Here is a 15,941-nt window from a genome sequence, read left to right as displayed (position 1 = left end):
TTGACTGGAGTCTCTGACAATTTTTTCTGCCTCTGACACTGCCTATTACATAGGTCTTGGATGACAGAAAGCTTGGCCCCAGTTATGTACTGGGACGTACGCACTACTCTCTGTAGAGAGACAGCCTTACGGTCAGATGCTGAGCGGTTGCCACATCAGGCGGTGAAGCAACCGGTCAGAATGCTCTCGATGGTGCAGCTGTAGAACCTTTTGAGTATCTGGGGACCCATGACAAATCTTTTCAGTCTTTTCAGTCTTCACACACAGAGCTTTTTTGCGGTGACTGTATTATCACCACACCGGCACTCATGAGTAATGACTGCTGTAAAATTATACATTACCGTTGAGTCTAGGTAATCTAGACACACACGTTGGTACTACCCAACTCTCTAATGACCATAAGGTCCAAATGGTCTGGTACTCAGGGCTCTAACGACCATCAGGTCCTAATGGTCTGGTACTCAGGGCTCTAACGACCATCAGGTTCTAATGGCCTGGTACTCAGGGCTCTAACGACCGTCAGGTCCTAATGGCCTGGTACTCAGGGCTCTAACGACCATCAGGTTCTAATGGCCTGGTACTCAGGGCTCTAACGACCGTCAGGTCCTAATGGCCTGGTACTCAGGGCTCTAACGACCATCAGTTCCTAATGGCCTGGTACTCAGGGCTCTAACTACCATCATGTCCTAATGGTCTGATACTCAGGGCTCTAACTACTATCAGGTCCTAATGGCCTGGAACTCAGGGCTCTAACGACCATCAGGTTCTAATGGTCTGGTCCTCAGGGCTCTAACGACCATCAGGTTTTAATGGTCTGGTAGTCAGGGATCTAACGACCATCAGTTCCTAATGGTCTGGTACTCAGGGCTCTAACTACCATCAGGTCCAAATGGCCTGGTACTCAGGGCTCTAACTACCATCAGGTCCAAATGGCCTGGTACTCAGGGATCTAACTACCATCAGGTCCAAATGGCCTGGTACTCAGGGATCTAACGACCATCAGGTCCAAATGGCCTGGTACTCAGGGCTCTAACGACCATCGGGTCCTAATGGTCTTGTACTCAGGGCTCTAACTACCATCAGGTCTCTATTGTCCTTCTAACCACTCCTACATCAACGTAATCGATTAATCACCACAAAAAAAAACTTTGCATCGAAATAGTATCCTGCTTTTACACTTCACCTCACTGTGATTGATCAATTTGGAGAAAGAAGTTCCAACGGCAGGTTGAAACTGATGTGGAAAACATGGTCGTTGTGGATGTTGTTTCAACGTCTTGAGACAATGACCTGGTGATGATAAATACAAAACAGCCATTTGCATATTAGAGCTTATGCATTTAAAACTTTTCTATTACATTTTTTTTTAACTTAACCTTTATTTAACTAGGCAAGTCAGTTAAAGAACAAATTCTTATCATTAAAGTAATGATTGTGCCATTATTCAATACATAGCCTACGGCACATGGCTGAAAAATATCAAACAAAACTGATTTAAGAGTTTTTTTGGTACATAATTGGTCTGGCCTTTTAAGTGCTGATTGTATTATTATGCATGCTGGATGGACTAGTTACCTGACGCTACGCTCCAAACTTTCTATCCATGAGTCTGGCAGACAACGTAAAGCCCTAGGCCATATTGTTGGTTCATTGATTGTGGAAGCTTACAGAGTTCATTTATAGGTTGACTCATTCCTTTAACTAGAGAATATCTCATTACTGTGTGTTTCCATCTCCCCCTCTCTCTCCTTCATTCCTTTTTAACTACAGAACATCTCAGTACCGTGTTCCCATCTCCCCCTCTCTCTTCTTCATTCCTTTAACTACAGAATATCTCAGTACCGTGTTTCCATCTCCCCCTCTCTCTTCTTCATTCCTTTAACTACAGAATATCTCCGTACCGTGTTCCCATCTCCTCCTCTCTCTTCTTCATTCCTTTAATTCTTGGCGAACACCATCCCGTTATCGTCAACATCTGCTGAATTGCAGAACTCCAAATTCAAATGAAATAGCAAAAAATATTTAATTTCGTGAAATCACAAGTGCAATATAGCAAAACACATCTTAGCTTGTTGCTATTCCACCTGGCGTGTCAGATTTCAAAAAAGCTTTACAACGAAAGCAAACCAAGCATTTACGTGAGGACATTTCTCTCAGCAGACCAAACATTACAAACAGCTAGCAGCAAAGTAGATTGGTCACGAAAGTCAGAAAAGCAATAAAATGAATCGCTCACCTTTGGTGATCTTTGGATGTTTGCACTCACGAGACTCCCAGTTACACAATAAATGTTCCTTTTGTTCCATAAAGATTATTTTTATATCCAAAATACCTCCATTTGTTTGGCGCGTTTTGTTCAGTAATCGACACGCTCGAGCGGTCACGAAGGGGCAGACGAAAATCCCAAATAGTGTCCGTAAAGTTCGTAGAAACATGTCAAAACGTTTTTTATAATCAATACTCAGGTTGTTTTTACAATACATAATCGATAATATTTCAACCGGACGGTGGCTTTTTCAATAGGAGAAAGAGAGAAAATATCTGCTCCAAGCTGTTGCGCATTCAAAACTCTGCTGGCACTCAGCCATCCACTGTAGCGAAGTGATCGTTCTCGCTCATTTTTCAGAATAAAAGGCTGAAACTATGTCTAAAGACTGTTCCCACCATGTGGAAGCCATATTGAAAGGAATCTGGTTGCTATCCCTTTAACTTCTTGTGGTATAGGGGAAGCTTGCGTCCCACTTGGCCAAAAGCCAGGGGAAATGCAGCGCGGCAAATTCAAATAAAATGATATAAAACTCAAACTTTCATTAAATCACACGTGTAAGATACTCAATAATAGCTACACTCGTTGTGAATCCAGCCAACATGTCAGATTTAAAAAAAGGCTTTTCGGCGAAAGCATAAGAAGCTATTATCTGATGATAGCACAACAGTAAACAAAGAGGGTAGCATATTTCAACCCTGCAGGCACTACACAAAACACAGAAATAAAATATAAAACATGGCTTACCTTTGATGAGCTTCTTTTGTTGGCACTCCAATATGTCCCATAAACATCACAATTGGTCCTTTTGTTCTATTAATTCCGTCCATATATATCCAAAATGTCAATTTATTTGGCGCGTTTGATCCAGAAAAAAACAGCTTCTAAATTGCGCAACGTCACTATAAAATACTTCAAAAGTTGCCTGTAAACTTTGCCAAAACATTTCAAAGTACTTTGTAATACAACTTTAGGTATTTTTAAACGTTAATAGTCGATCAAATTGAAGACGGGTCTATCTGTGTTCAGTACAGGAAGACAACAAACCAAGCTACTTTTCAAGTCTTGTGCAACTCCCAACAGTGTTACGCAGTTCCTCGACGGCCGTACTTCTTCATTGCACAAATGAATAACCTCAACCAAATTCCAAAGTATTGTGACATCCAGTGGAAGCGGTAGGAACTGACAACAAGTTCCTAAGAAATATCGTTTTCCAATGACAACTTTAGTGAACAGACAGAGACCTATAAAAAAAAATCAGTACGGATAGTCCTCAGGGTTTTGCCTGCTACATAAGTTCTGTTATACTCACAGACATGATTCAAACTGTTGTAGAACCTTCGGAGTGTTTTCTATCTAATTCTACTAATAATATGCATATCTTATATTCTTGGCATGAGTAGCAGGAAGTTGAAATTGGGCACGCTATTTATCTAAAAGTGAAAATGCTGCACACTATAACTTAAGAAGTTAAATGGAGGGAAGGCATGCAATGGAAGAGGAAGCTTTCAAAATAAGAGGCACTTCCTGGTTGGATTATCCTCAGGTTTTCACCTGCAATATCAGTTCTGTTATACTCACATACAATATTTTTGATAGTTTTGGAAACTTTAGAATGTTTTCTCTCCTAATCTGACAATTATATGCATATTCTAGCTTCTGGGCCTGAGAAATAGGCAGTTTAATTTGGTTACGTTTTTCATCCAAACATCAAAATAGTGCCCCCTACTCTCAACAGGTTTTAACTACAGAATATCTCAGTATCATGTAATGCCAAATAGAAATCATAACTGGATTGTGTTCAGAGATAGATGGGAGAAGGAGAGGGTATCTGAAGGATGGGACTAAAAACAAACAAAGGATCGTAAAAAAAATAAAAATAACAAAATGGAATAACAAAAATAAATAAAATAAATAAATAAAAATAAAATAGAATCAAATAATATAATAAAATAATAAAATAAAATAATAAAATAATAAAATAATATAATAATAAAATAAAATAATAAAATCATAAAATAATATAATAATGAAATCATAAAATAATAAAAATAATGAAATAATAAAATAATAAAATAATATAATAAAATAATAAAACAATATAATAATATAATAATAAAATAAAATAATATTATAATATCATAAAATAATAAAATAATATAATATAATAATAAAATAATACAAATAAAAATAATAAAATAATAAAATAATATAATAATATAATAATAAAATAATATAATAATAAAGTAAAATAGATTGTGTAAAATGTATATAGAATGTATAAGCTGGAAGTAGAAGCCTAAGTGTTGTTGGCCATTACTTTACCCCCGTTAGGGGAGGGGTGGTAAGGTTAGGGGAATATAATACATTAGGGAGGGGTGGTTAAGGTTAGGGGAATATAATACATTAGGGAGGGGTGGTAGGGTTAGGGGAATATAATATATTAGGGAGGGGCGATAGGGTTAGGGGAATATAATACATTAGGGAGGGGCGGTAAGGTTAGGGGAATATAATATATTAGGGAGGGGCGGTAGGGTTAGGGGAATATAATACATTAGGGAGGGGTGGTAGGGTTAGGGGAATATAATACATTAGGGAGGGGTGGTAGGGTTAGGGGAATATAATACATTAGGGAGGGGTGGTAGGGTTAGGGGAATATAATACATTAGGGAGGGGCGGTAGGGTTAGGGGAATATAATACATTAGGGAGGGGTGGTAAGGTTAGGGGAATATAATACATTAGGGAGGGGTGGTAAGGTTAGGGGAATATAATACATTAGGGAGGGGTGGTAGGGTTAGGGGAATATAATACATTAGGGAGGGGCGGTAGGGTTAGGGGAATATAATACATTAGGGAGGGGTGGTAGGGTTAGGGGAATATAATACATTAGGGAGGGGTGGTAAGGTTAGGGGAATATAATACATTAGGGAGGGGCGGTAGGGTTAGGGGAATATAATACATTAGGGAGGGGCGGTAGGGTTAGGGGAATATAACAAAGGAAAATATATATATTTTAAATATCTATACAGTACCAGTCAAAAGCTTGGACACACCTACACACACACACCTATTCAAGGGTTTTTCTTTATTTTTACTATGTTCTACATTGTAGAATAATAGTGAAGACATCACAACTATTAAATAACCCCTTATGGAATCATGTAGTAACCAAAAAAAAGGGTACCATGTAGAAAATAAGTCCAAATCAAGAAAAACCCATGAATGAGTAGGTGTGTCCAAACTTTTGACTGGTACTGTATGTATAACTATTTATACAGTCAAGTGTATATACTTTGCATTTGGAAAATATTCAGATACCTAGGTCCACTTTTTCCACATTTTGTTAGTCTTACTATATCTAATTGATTAAATTACTGTTTTTACTCATCAATCTACAGACATTAGCCCGTAATGACAAAAGCGAAAAAATTGTTTCCATTGATCATCCTTGAGATGTTTCTACAACTTGATTGGAGTCCACATGTGGTAAATTCAATTGATTACACATTATTTGGAAAGACCCACACCGATCAATATAAGGTCCCACAGTCCATGTCTGCAGCATTGAAGAACAGAGAGATCCTTGAGGAAAACCTGCTCCAGAGCTTCTCAGGGGGCGAAGGTTCACCTTCCGACAGGAAAATTACCCTAAGTACACAGCCAAGACAACGCAGGAGTGGTTTCAGGACAAGTCTCTGAATGTCCTTGAGTGGCCCAACCAGAGCCCGGACTTGAACCCGATCTAACATCTCTGGAGAGACCTGAAAATAGCTGTGCAGCAACGCTCCCCATCCTACCAGACAGAGCATGAGAGGATCTGCAGAGAAGAATGGGAGAAACTCTCCAAATACAGGTGTGCCATAGCATCACACCCAAGAAGACTTGAGGTTGTAATCCCTGCCGAAGGTGCTTAAACAAAAGTGCTCAGTAAAGGGTCTGAATATTTTGCAAAAATGTCTAAAAAGCAATTTTTGCTTTGTCATTATTGGGGTATTGTGATGTCATTATTGGGTATTGTGATGTCCTTATTGGATATTGTGATGTCATTATGGGGTATTGTGATGTCATTATGGGGCATTGTGATGTCATTATGGGATATTGTGTGTAGATCGATGAGGAGAAAAATCGATGTAATCCATTTGAGAATTAAGAATGTAAAGTAACAAAATGTGGAAAAAGTCAAGGGTGTCTGAATACTTTCCGAACACACTGAATAATTTAAATGTATATATATGGGGGTTTGAAAATGATGCGGGCAATTACATTGATGGAAGCTACAATCTCTCTGCAATTTTAAAGCTGATTTTTATATATATATATGTATATATATATAAAAAAATATATATACACTACCATTCAAATGTTTGGCGTCACTTAGAAATATCCTTTTTTCCATGAAAATATAAATGAAATGAGTAACTAAATGAAAAGGAAATATAGTCAAGACGTTGACCAGGTTATAAATAATGATCTTTAATTTAAATACTAATTGTGTCCTTCAAACTTTGCTTTTGTCAAAGAATCCTCCATTTGCAGCAATTACAGCCTTGCAGACCTTTGGCATTCTAGTTGTCAATTTGTTGAGGTAATCTGAAGAGATTTCACCCCATGCTTCCTGAAGCTCCTCCCACAAGTTGGATTGGCTTGATGGGCACTTCTTACGTACCACAACAGCTCAATAGGGTTGAGATCCGGTGACTGTGCTGGACACTCCATTATAGACAGAATACCAGCTGATTGCTTCTTCTTCCCTAAATAGTTATTGCATAGTTTGGAGATGTAGTTTGGAGATGTGCTTTGGGTCATTGTCCTGTTGTAGGAGGAAATTGGCTCCAATTAAAAGTCGTCCACAGGGTACATCGTGGCATGAAGTGATAGTCTTCCTTCTTCAAGAGCCCTTTTACCCTGATCCAATCTCCCACTTTACCACCACCAGACCACCAGACCATCACATTGTCTCCATCATGCTTGACAGATGGCGTCAAGCATTTCTCAAGCATCTTTTTCTGCCTCTCAGTAATGTTCTTCATTGTGATCCGAACACTTCAAACTTAGATTAATCTGTCCATAACACTTTTTTCCAATCATCCTCTATCCAGTGTCTGTGTTCTTTTGCCCAGCTTAATCTTTTATTTTTATTGGCCAGTCTGAGATATGGCTTTTTCTTTGCAACTTTCTTTGCAAAAATCCAGCATCCCTCTTCACTGTTGACGTAGAGAACGGTGTTTTGCAGATACTATTTAATGAAGCTGCCAGTTGAGGACTTGTGAGGCATCTGTTTTCTCAAACTAGACACTCTAATGTACTTGTCCTCTTGCTCAGTTGTGCACCGAAGCCTCCCACTCCTCTTTCTATACTGGTTAGAGCCAGTTTGCTCTGTTCTGTGAAGGGAGTAGTACACAGCGTTGTACGAGATATTCAGTTTCTTGGCAATTTCTCGCATGAAATAGCCTTCATTTCTCAGAACAAGAATAGACAGACGAGTTTCAGAAGAAACTTCTTTGTTTCTGGCCATTTTGAGCCTGTAATCGAACCCACAAATGCTGATGCTCCAGATACTCAACTAGTCTAAAGAAGGCCAGTTTTAATTGCTTCTTTAATCAGAACAACAGTTTTCAGCTGTGATAACATAATTGCAAAAGGGTTTTCTAATGATCAATTAGCCTTTTAAAATGCTAAACTTCAATTAGCTAACACAACGTGCCATTGGAACACAGGAGTGATGGTTGCTGATAATGGGCCTCTGTACACCTATGTAGATATTCCATTAAAAATCAGTAATTTCCAGCTACAATTGTAATTTACAACATTAACAAAGTCTACACTGTATTTCTGATTAATTTAATATTATTTTAATGGACAATTTATTTGATTTTATTTCAATGTTGTTTATTTTTAAAAGTGACCCCAGACCTTTGAATGGTATGTGTTTGGGGTTCTGAGTAAAACAACTTTATACAAGCTCTTGAGGCATTTATAAATTATATCTTCAAAAATATATAATTCATTTAAAAGTCCAAACATGGGATTGTACTAATCCCAGATCATCAAAGATAAAAATTGTTCCCATCTCAGAGTATCATACCCCAGTCAGGGACAATCAGTGAAGCCTGAGTGAGTTTCCCCATAGATCAACTCTTTTTGTTATGTTATTGTGTCAAACATACGCTTAACTCTTCTGGCTAATTGCCAAGCATACTAAATTCCTAGAACAAATTCAAGAACGCGCAAAATATAGAGCAACGATTGAACTCCATCTTGGTTTTCCAAAAACTAGAAACTGGAAACATCACGTCTCTTCTGATAGATACACACACACACATTAGCACACACACACATTAGCACACACAAGCACACAAATGAACACACACACACACACACACATACAGACACACACACACTCCCACTAACACACACTCTACACAAACCCACACATTGTTAAACTAGATGTCTCCGTTGGGTAAAGGGACTAATAAAAGTCATATCAATCTAACCATGCTTACGTATATGTTGTTGTCCTCTCTCTTTATCACTTTCTTTCGTTCTTTCATATGACTCCTAGTTGACTCCCTTTACTGAGAGAGAGAGAGAGAGAGAGAGAGAGAGAGAGAGAGAGAGACACAGAGAGAGAGAGAGAGAGAGAGAGAGGGAGAGAGAGAGAGAGAGGAACTGCTGTGGTTAAAGTTTTAACTATAGAGAATCAGTCATTGTCCTGTATGAAACTACGAAACTGAGTCCTTTCCTATAAAGGAATGTGTGTGCGTGCGTGCACACACACGTATTTTAATTAGCCAATTATCAACAAGGGTGGTCCTGTACTGGCCAATTGTCACAGAGGAACTGCGGAGGTTCTTAGAACACCTGAGTGGAACTCCTGGAACACAATAGAATGTTCCTTTTTTTCTGTTTTCCACATTTTTTGAGGCCTACTGTCAGTTAATTAACGTTGGCACGGCAACCATGTCCAACTTATAACACTTCTTTGTTTTTCCCAGAGATTTTTTTCTTCTTCTTTTTAAACACCACCAAGGAAAAGGAGACATAATGTCCTTGAGACTGTAGACGACAGCAGTAGAATGAGGAAGATTAGGAAGATGAGGATGTTACTCGACAAAAGAGAAAAGATGACCAGATATGAAGTCTTTACGATGGCTGTCTCCCTTCTCCCCGCCCCACTCCCCCCCCCCTCGCAGGTTCTAAAATCCCTCCCCCGTATCGAGGGGCGTCCTGGTGCCACCCTGCCTCCCCTGGACTTCGATGCCCTGGAGGCCGGGCTTCGTTTGCTGCACGGCGATGACATCACAGAGGAGGATGTGATGTCAGCGGCCATGTATCCCAAGGTATTTTATATGTATATTTACACACACACACACACGCGCACACACACACACACACACACACACACACACACACACACACACACACACACACACACACACACACACACACACACACACACACACACACACACACACACACACACACACACACACACACGGCATCCCTAGCCACGTCCTCAGATGGCATCCCTAGCCACGTCCTCAGATGGCATCCCTAGCCACATCCTCAGATGGCATCCCTAGCCACGTTCTCAGATGGCATCCCTAGCCACGTTCTCAGATGGCATCCCTAGCCACGTCCTCAGATGGCATCCCTAGACACGTCCTCAGGTGGCATCCCTAGCCACGTTCTCAGATGGCATCCCTAGCCACGTTCTCAGATGGCATCCCTAGCCACGTTCTCAGATGGCATCCCTAGCCACGTCCTCAGATGGCATCCCTAGCCACGTTCTCAGATGGCATCCCTAGCCACGTCCTCAGATGGCATCCCTAGCCACGTCCTCAGACGGCATCCCTAGCCACGTCCTCAGATGGCATCCCTAGCCACGTTCTCAGATGGCATCCCTAGCCACGTTCTCAGATGGCATCCCTAGCCACGTTCTCAGATGGCATCCCTAGCCACGTCCTCAGATGGCATCCCTAGCCACGTTCTCAGATGGCATCCCTAGCCCCGTCCTCAGATGGCATCCCTAGCCACATCCTCAGATGGCATCCCTAGCCACGTTCTCAGATTGCATCCCTAGCCACGTCCTCAGATGGCATCCCTAGCAGCGTTCTCAGATGGCATCCCTAGCCACGTCCTCAGATGGCATCCCTAGCCATGTCCTCAGATTGCATCTCTAGCCACGTCCTCAGATGGCATCCCTAGCCACGTTCTCAGATGGCATCCCTAGCCACGTTCTCAGATGGCATCCCTAGCCACGTCCTCAGATGGCATCCCTAGCCACGTTCTCAGATGGCATCCCTAGCCACGTCCTCAGATGGCATCCCTAGCCACGTCCTCAGATGGCATCCCTAGACACGTTCTCAGATGGCATCCCTAGCCACGTCCTCAGATGGCATCCCTAGACACGTCCTCAGATGGCATCCCTAGCCACGTTCTCAGATGGCATCCCTAGCCACGTTCTCAGATGGCATCCCTAGCCACGTCCTCAGATGGCATCCCTAGCCACGTTCTCAGATGGCATCCCTAGCCACGTCCTCAGATGGCATAAATAGATTTGATTTGATTTGACACACACACACTCAGTTGATTTGTTGACTCAGGTACGGATGGTAGTGAGAATAGATGTTCATGTTATCCCCTGTCTTTCGTCCTCTGTCTTTCTCTCTGTTCTCTCTCTGTACTCTCTCTGTCTTTCTCTCTGTTCTCTCTCTGTTCTCTCTCTCTGTCTTTATATCTGTTCTCTCTCTGCTCTCTCTCTGTTCGCTCTCTCTGTCTTTCTCTCTGTTCTCTCTCTCTGTCTTTCTCTCTGTTCTCTCTCTGTCTTTCTCTCTGTTCTCTCTCTGTCTTTCTCTCTGTTCTCTCTCTCTACTCTGTCTTTCTCTCTGTTCTCTCTCTGTTCTCTCTCTGTCTTTCTCTCTTCTCTCTCTGTTCTCTCTCTGTCTTTCTCTCTGTCGTTCTTTCTATGTTCTCTCTCTGTCTTTATATCTGTTCTCTCTCTGTTCTTTCTCTGTTCTCTCTCTGTTCTCTCTCTGTCTTTCTCTCTATTCTCTCTCTGTTCTCTCTGTCTTTCTCTCTGTTCTCTCTGTTCTCTCTGTCTTTCTCTCTGTTCTCTCTCTATGTTCTCTCTCTGTCTTCCTCTCTGTTCTCTCTCTGTTCTTTCTCTGTATTCTCTCTGTTCTCTCTCTGTTCTCTCTCTGTTCTCTCTCTGTCTTTCTCTCTGTTCTCTCTCTGTTCTCTCTGTCTTTCTCTCTGTTCTCTCTCTGTCTTTATCTCTGTTCTCTCTCTGTCTTTATCTCTGTTCTCTCTCTGTTTTCTCTGTTCTCTCTCTGTCTTTATATATGTTCTCTCTCTGTTCTCTCTCTGTCTTTCTCTCTGCTCTCTCTCTGTCTTTCTCTCTGTTCTCTCTCTGTATTCTCTCTGTTCTCTCTCTGTATTTCTCTCTGTTCTCTCTCTGTTCTCTCTCTGTCTTTCTCTCTGTTCTCTCTCTCTGTTCTCTCTGTCTTTCTCTCTGTTCTCTCTGTCTTTCTCTCGGTTCTCTCTCTGTTCTCTCTCTCTCTCTATCCTTTCTATGTGGCCTCTCTCTTCTCTTTTTCTCTGTCCTCTCTCTCTCTCTCTCTCTCTCTCTCTCTCTCTCTCTCTCTCTCTCTCTCAGGTGTTCCAGGAGTACAAGGAGTTCACAGGTAGCTTCGGTCCCGTCGACTGCCTCAGCACGCGACTCTTCTTGGACGGGCCCAAGATAGCAGAGGAGTTTCAGGTAGGTGGTAATATTTTGGTTTCTTTTAAGCATCTTTGGTTCAGTCCTCTCTTTTTTTTCTAGCTGAGCAGTTTGAGGTGTATTGTAGGGTATAATAATGTGTATTAATAATTCATATTTATCCTGAGAGTCCCAGGAAACACCACAAAAATGAAAAGCATAAACATTTAAAGTGTTTAATTAAAACCAAGATATGGTTTTAGTGCCAGAGTTCTCCCCAAATAAGAGGGGCACTGCGTCACCTTCTCGGCTTGGCTGCTCCACCTTCTCGGCTTGGCTGCTCCACCTTGTCGGCTTGGCTGCTCCACCTTGTCGGCTTGGCTGCTCCACCTTGTCGGCTTGGCTGCCTCACCTGGTCGGCTTGGCTGCCTCACCTGGTCGGCTGCTCCACCTTGTCGGCTGCTCCACCTTGTCGGCTGCTCCACCTTGTCGGCTTGGCTGCTCCACCTTGTCAGCTGCTCCACCTTGTCGGCTGCGCCACCTTGTCGGCTCCATCACCTTGTCGGCTGCTCCACCTTGTCGGCTGCGTCACCTTGTCGGCTGCGTCACCTTTTCGGGTGCATCACCTTGTCGGCTGCGCCACCTTGTCGGCTTGGCTGCTCCACCTTGTCGGCTGCTCCACCTTGTCGGCTGCATCACCTTGTCGGCTGCATCACCTTGTTGGCTGCGCCACCTTGTCGGCTTGGCTGCATCACCTTGTTGGCTGCGCCACCTTGTCGGCTTGGCTGCATCACCTTGTTGGCTGCGCCACCTTGTCGGCTTGGCTGCTCCACCTTGTCGGCTGCTCCACCTTGTCGGCTGCGTCACCTTGTCGGCTGCGTCACCTTGTCGGCTGCGTCACCTTGTTGGCTGCTCCACCTTGTCAGCTTGGCTGCGCCACTATGGAAAGATTTCAGATTAAACTGATATTTAGTGAGTATAGAGTAACTATCTTTGATCTGTTACATTGTTGTCAATTGCGAAACAGGCTGTTCATAAATTCAGAGCGCTATTATGTTCCTCAATTAATTCAGCTCATTTTAGTAAGGCTATCTCGACACGGAGCGTTTACAGGACCCACAGAGTGCAGCCGGAGTATAAACTATAGTCTCTTTGTAACAGCAGTCAAACAAAAGTCAAATGACCAAAGTTGCTAAGCTTTGCTAGATAACATCCTTCAATGAATTACAGGATATCTCCAATATTTGTCACCATCTAGTTGATGATTCTACAGACGGCAGATCAGCTCGTGAATAAACGGGGAGACGGAGAGAGGAAATTGTTTAAATATCAAGGTATCTTAACGTGGGGATCAACTCTGTTGTATAAAATATCCATATCTACTGTCATACCGTTTGTTGATCACACATTCTCTACCGAAGCCCTCATACGAGCAGCAGTAGGAGACAGAGCGCAGAGCAGCGGGGAATGTTACAGCTGTATTTTGACAAGCGGGAGATGTGCTTTGATAATGCCACCTATGAAATACAGAATAAAGTTAGGATTTTTTGGAAGGGGTTTCAATGGGACAGGATGATAACGAAGTCTTTTCCCTCATGTCTCTATGAATTGTTTAACCCGACTTCATGTCTGTGTCAGAAAACATAGTGAATTATGCATAGGACTGTCAACATTGGTGGCTACCAAAAAAAGACACACGATATTTCATACGCGTTGTTTAAAAAACATATATATGGTTTATTTAACAGTGTTTAAACTGCGTTCTGGTCACGTGTGCTTTTGAATTCAATGGCGACTTTAGTGTGAAGTGTATAGGCTAGACAAACAGGCTTCTACAAACTGCTGGGATAATGTGCGATTGTGGAATTGCATTAGTGTCACATTAGAGGAAAGGTTGTAATTACCCTGGTCTTTTCATTTAATTTTTGGGGGTGGGAAATGTGAAGTGTGTCCCCGAGACAGTCCTGGGATCCCGGTTACCCATGTTACAGATGTTACCCCTGTTACCCCTGTTACAGATGTTACCCCTGTTAAAGATGTTACACATGTTACCCCTGTTACCCCTGTTACCCATGTTACCCATGTTACCCCTGTTACAAATGTTACCCATGTTACCCCTGTTACCCATGTTACCCCTGTTACCCATGTTACCCATGTTACCCCTGTTACCCCTGTTACCCCTGTTACAGATGTTACCCATGTTACACCTGTTACAGATGTTACCCATGTTACCCCTGTTACCCCTGTTACAGATGTTACCCATGTTACCCCTGTTACAGATGTTACCCATGTTACCCATGTTACCCCTGTTACCCATGTTACCCATGTTACCCCTGTTACCCCTGTTACAGATGTTACCCATGTTACCCATGTTACAGATGTTACCCATGTTACCCCTGTTACAGTTGTTACAGATGTTACCCCTGTTACCCCTGTTACCCATGTTACCCTGTTACCCATGTTACAGATGTTACCCCTGTTAACCCTGTTACCCATGTTACCCATGTTACCCCTGTTACCCATATTACAGATGTTACCCCTGTTATCCTGTTACCCATGTTACCCATGTTACCCCTGTTACCAATGTTACCCCTGTTAAAGATGTTACCCATGTTACCCATGTTACTCATGTTACCCATGTTACCCATGTTACCCCTGTTACAAATGTTACCCATGTTACCCCTGTTACCCATGTTACCCCTGTTACCCATGTTACCCATGTTACCCCTGTTACAGATGTTACCCATGTTACCCCTGTTACCCATGTTACTCATGTTACCCATGTTACCCATGTTACCCCTGTTACAAATGTTACCCATGTTACCCATGTTACCCCTGTTACCCATGTTACCCATGTTACCCATGTTACCCCTGTTACCCCTGTTACAGATGTTACCCATGTTACCCCTGTTACAGATGTTACCCATGTTACCCATGTTACAGATGTTACCCATGTTACCCCTGTTACCCATGTTACCCATGTTACCCCTGTTACAGATGTTACCCATGTTACCCATGTTACCCATGTTACAGATGTTACCCATGTTACCCCAGTTACAGATGTTACCCATGTTACAGATGTTACCCATGTTACCCCTGTTACAGATGTTACCCATGTTACCCATGTTACAGATGTTACCCATGTTACCCCTGTTACCCATGTTACCCTGTTACCCATGTTACAGATGTTACCCCTGTTACAGATGTTACCCCTGTTAACCCTGTTACCCATGTTACCCTGTTACCCATGTTACAGATGTTACCCATGTTACCCCTGTTACCCATGTTACCATGTTACCCATGTTACAGATGTTACCCCTGTTACAGATGTTACCCCTGTTAACCCTGTTAACCCTGTTACCCATGTTACCCCTGTTACCCCTGTTACCCCTGTTACAGATGTTACCCATGTTACACCTGTTACAGATGTTACCCATGTTACCCCTGTTACCCCTGTTACAGATGTTACCCATGTTACCCCTGTTACAGATGTTACCCATGTTACCCATGTTACCCCTGTTACCCATGTTACCCATGTTACCCCTGTTACCCCTGTTACAGATGTTACCCATGTTACCCATGTTACAGATGTTACCCATGTTACCCCTGTTACCCATGTTACAGATGTTACCCCTGTTAACCCTGTTACCCCTGTTACCCATGTTACCCCTGTTACCCATGTTACAGATGTTACCCCTGTTATCCTGTTACCCATGTTACCCATGTTACCCCTGTTACCCCTGTTACCAATGTTACCCATGTTACCCCTGTTACCCCTGTTACAGATGTTACCCATGTTACCCATGTTACAGATGTTACCCATGTTACCCCTGTTACCCATGTTACCCATGTTACCCCTGTTACAGATGTTACCCATGTTACCCATGTTACCCATGTTACAGATGTTACCCATGTTACCCCTGTTACAGATGTTACCCATGTTACCCATGTTACAGATGTTACCCATGTTACCC

General features: G+C 42.3%; 1 protein-coding gene across 1 annotated transcript in view; it reads left to right on the top strand.

The window, feature by feature from the left end:
• The window catches only part of LOC135510229 (pyruvate carboxylase, mitochondrial-like), a 541,364-nt gene that overhangs the window by 509,806 nt on the left and 15,617 nt on the right, over nucleotides 1–15,941 (top strand). The window contains exons 26-27 of the mRNA XM_064931022.1: nucleotides 9,461–9,607; nucleotides 11,926–12,027. Coding sequence (XP_064787094.1) covers nucleotides 9,461–9,607; nucleotides 11,926–12,027 — 249 coding nt within the window. The remainder of the gene's footprint in view (nucleotides 1–9,460; nucleotides 9,608–11,925; nucleotides 12,028–15,941) is intronic.

Source organism: Oncorhynchus masou, chromosome 23 (assembly GCF_036934945.1).
Source record: "Oncorhynchus masou masou isolate Uvic2021 chromosome 23, UVic_Omas_1.1, whole genome shotgun sequence".
NCBI lineage: Eukaryota > Metazoa > Chordata > Actinopteri > Salmoniformes > Salmonidae > Oncorhynchus > Oncorhynchus masou.
Note: the sequence above shows the minus strand (reverse complement) of the source record. Positions and strands in the feature narration are given on the sequence as shown.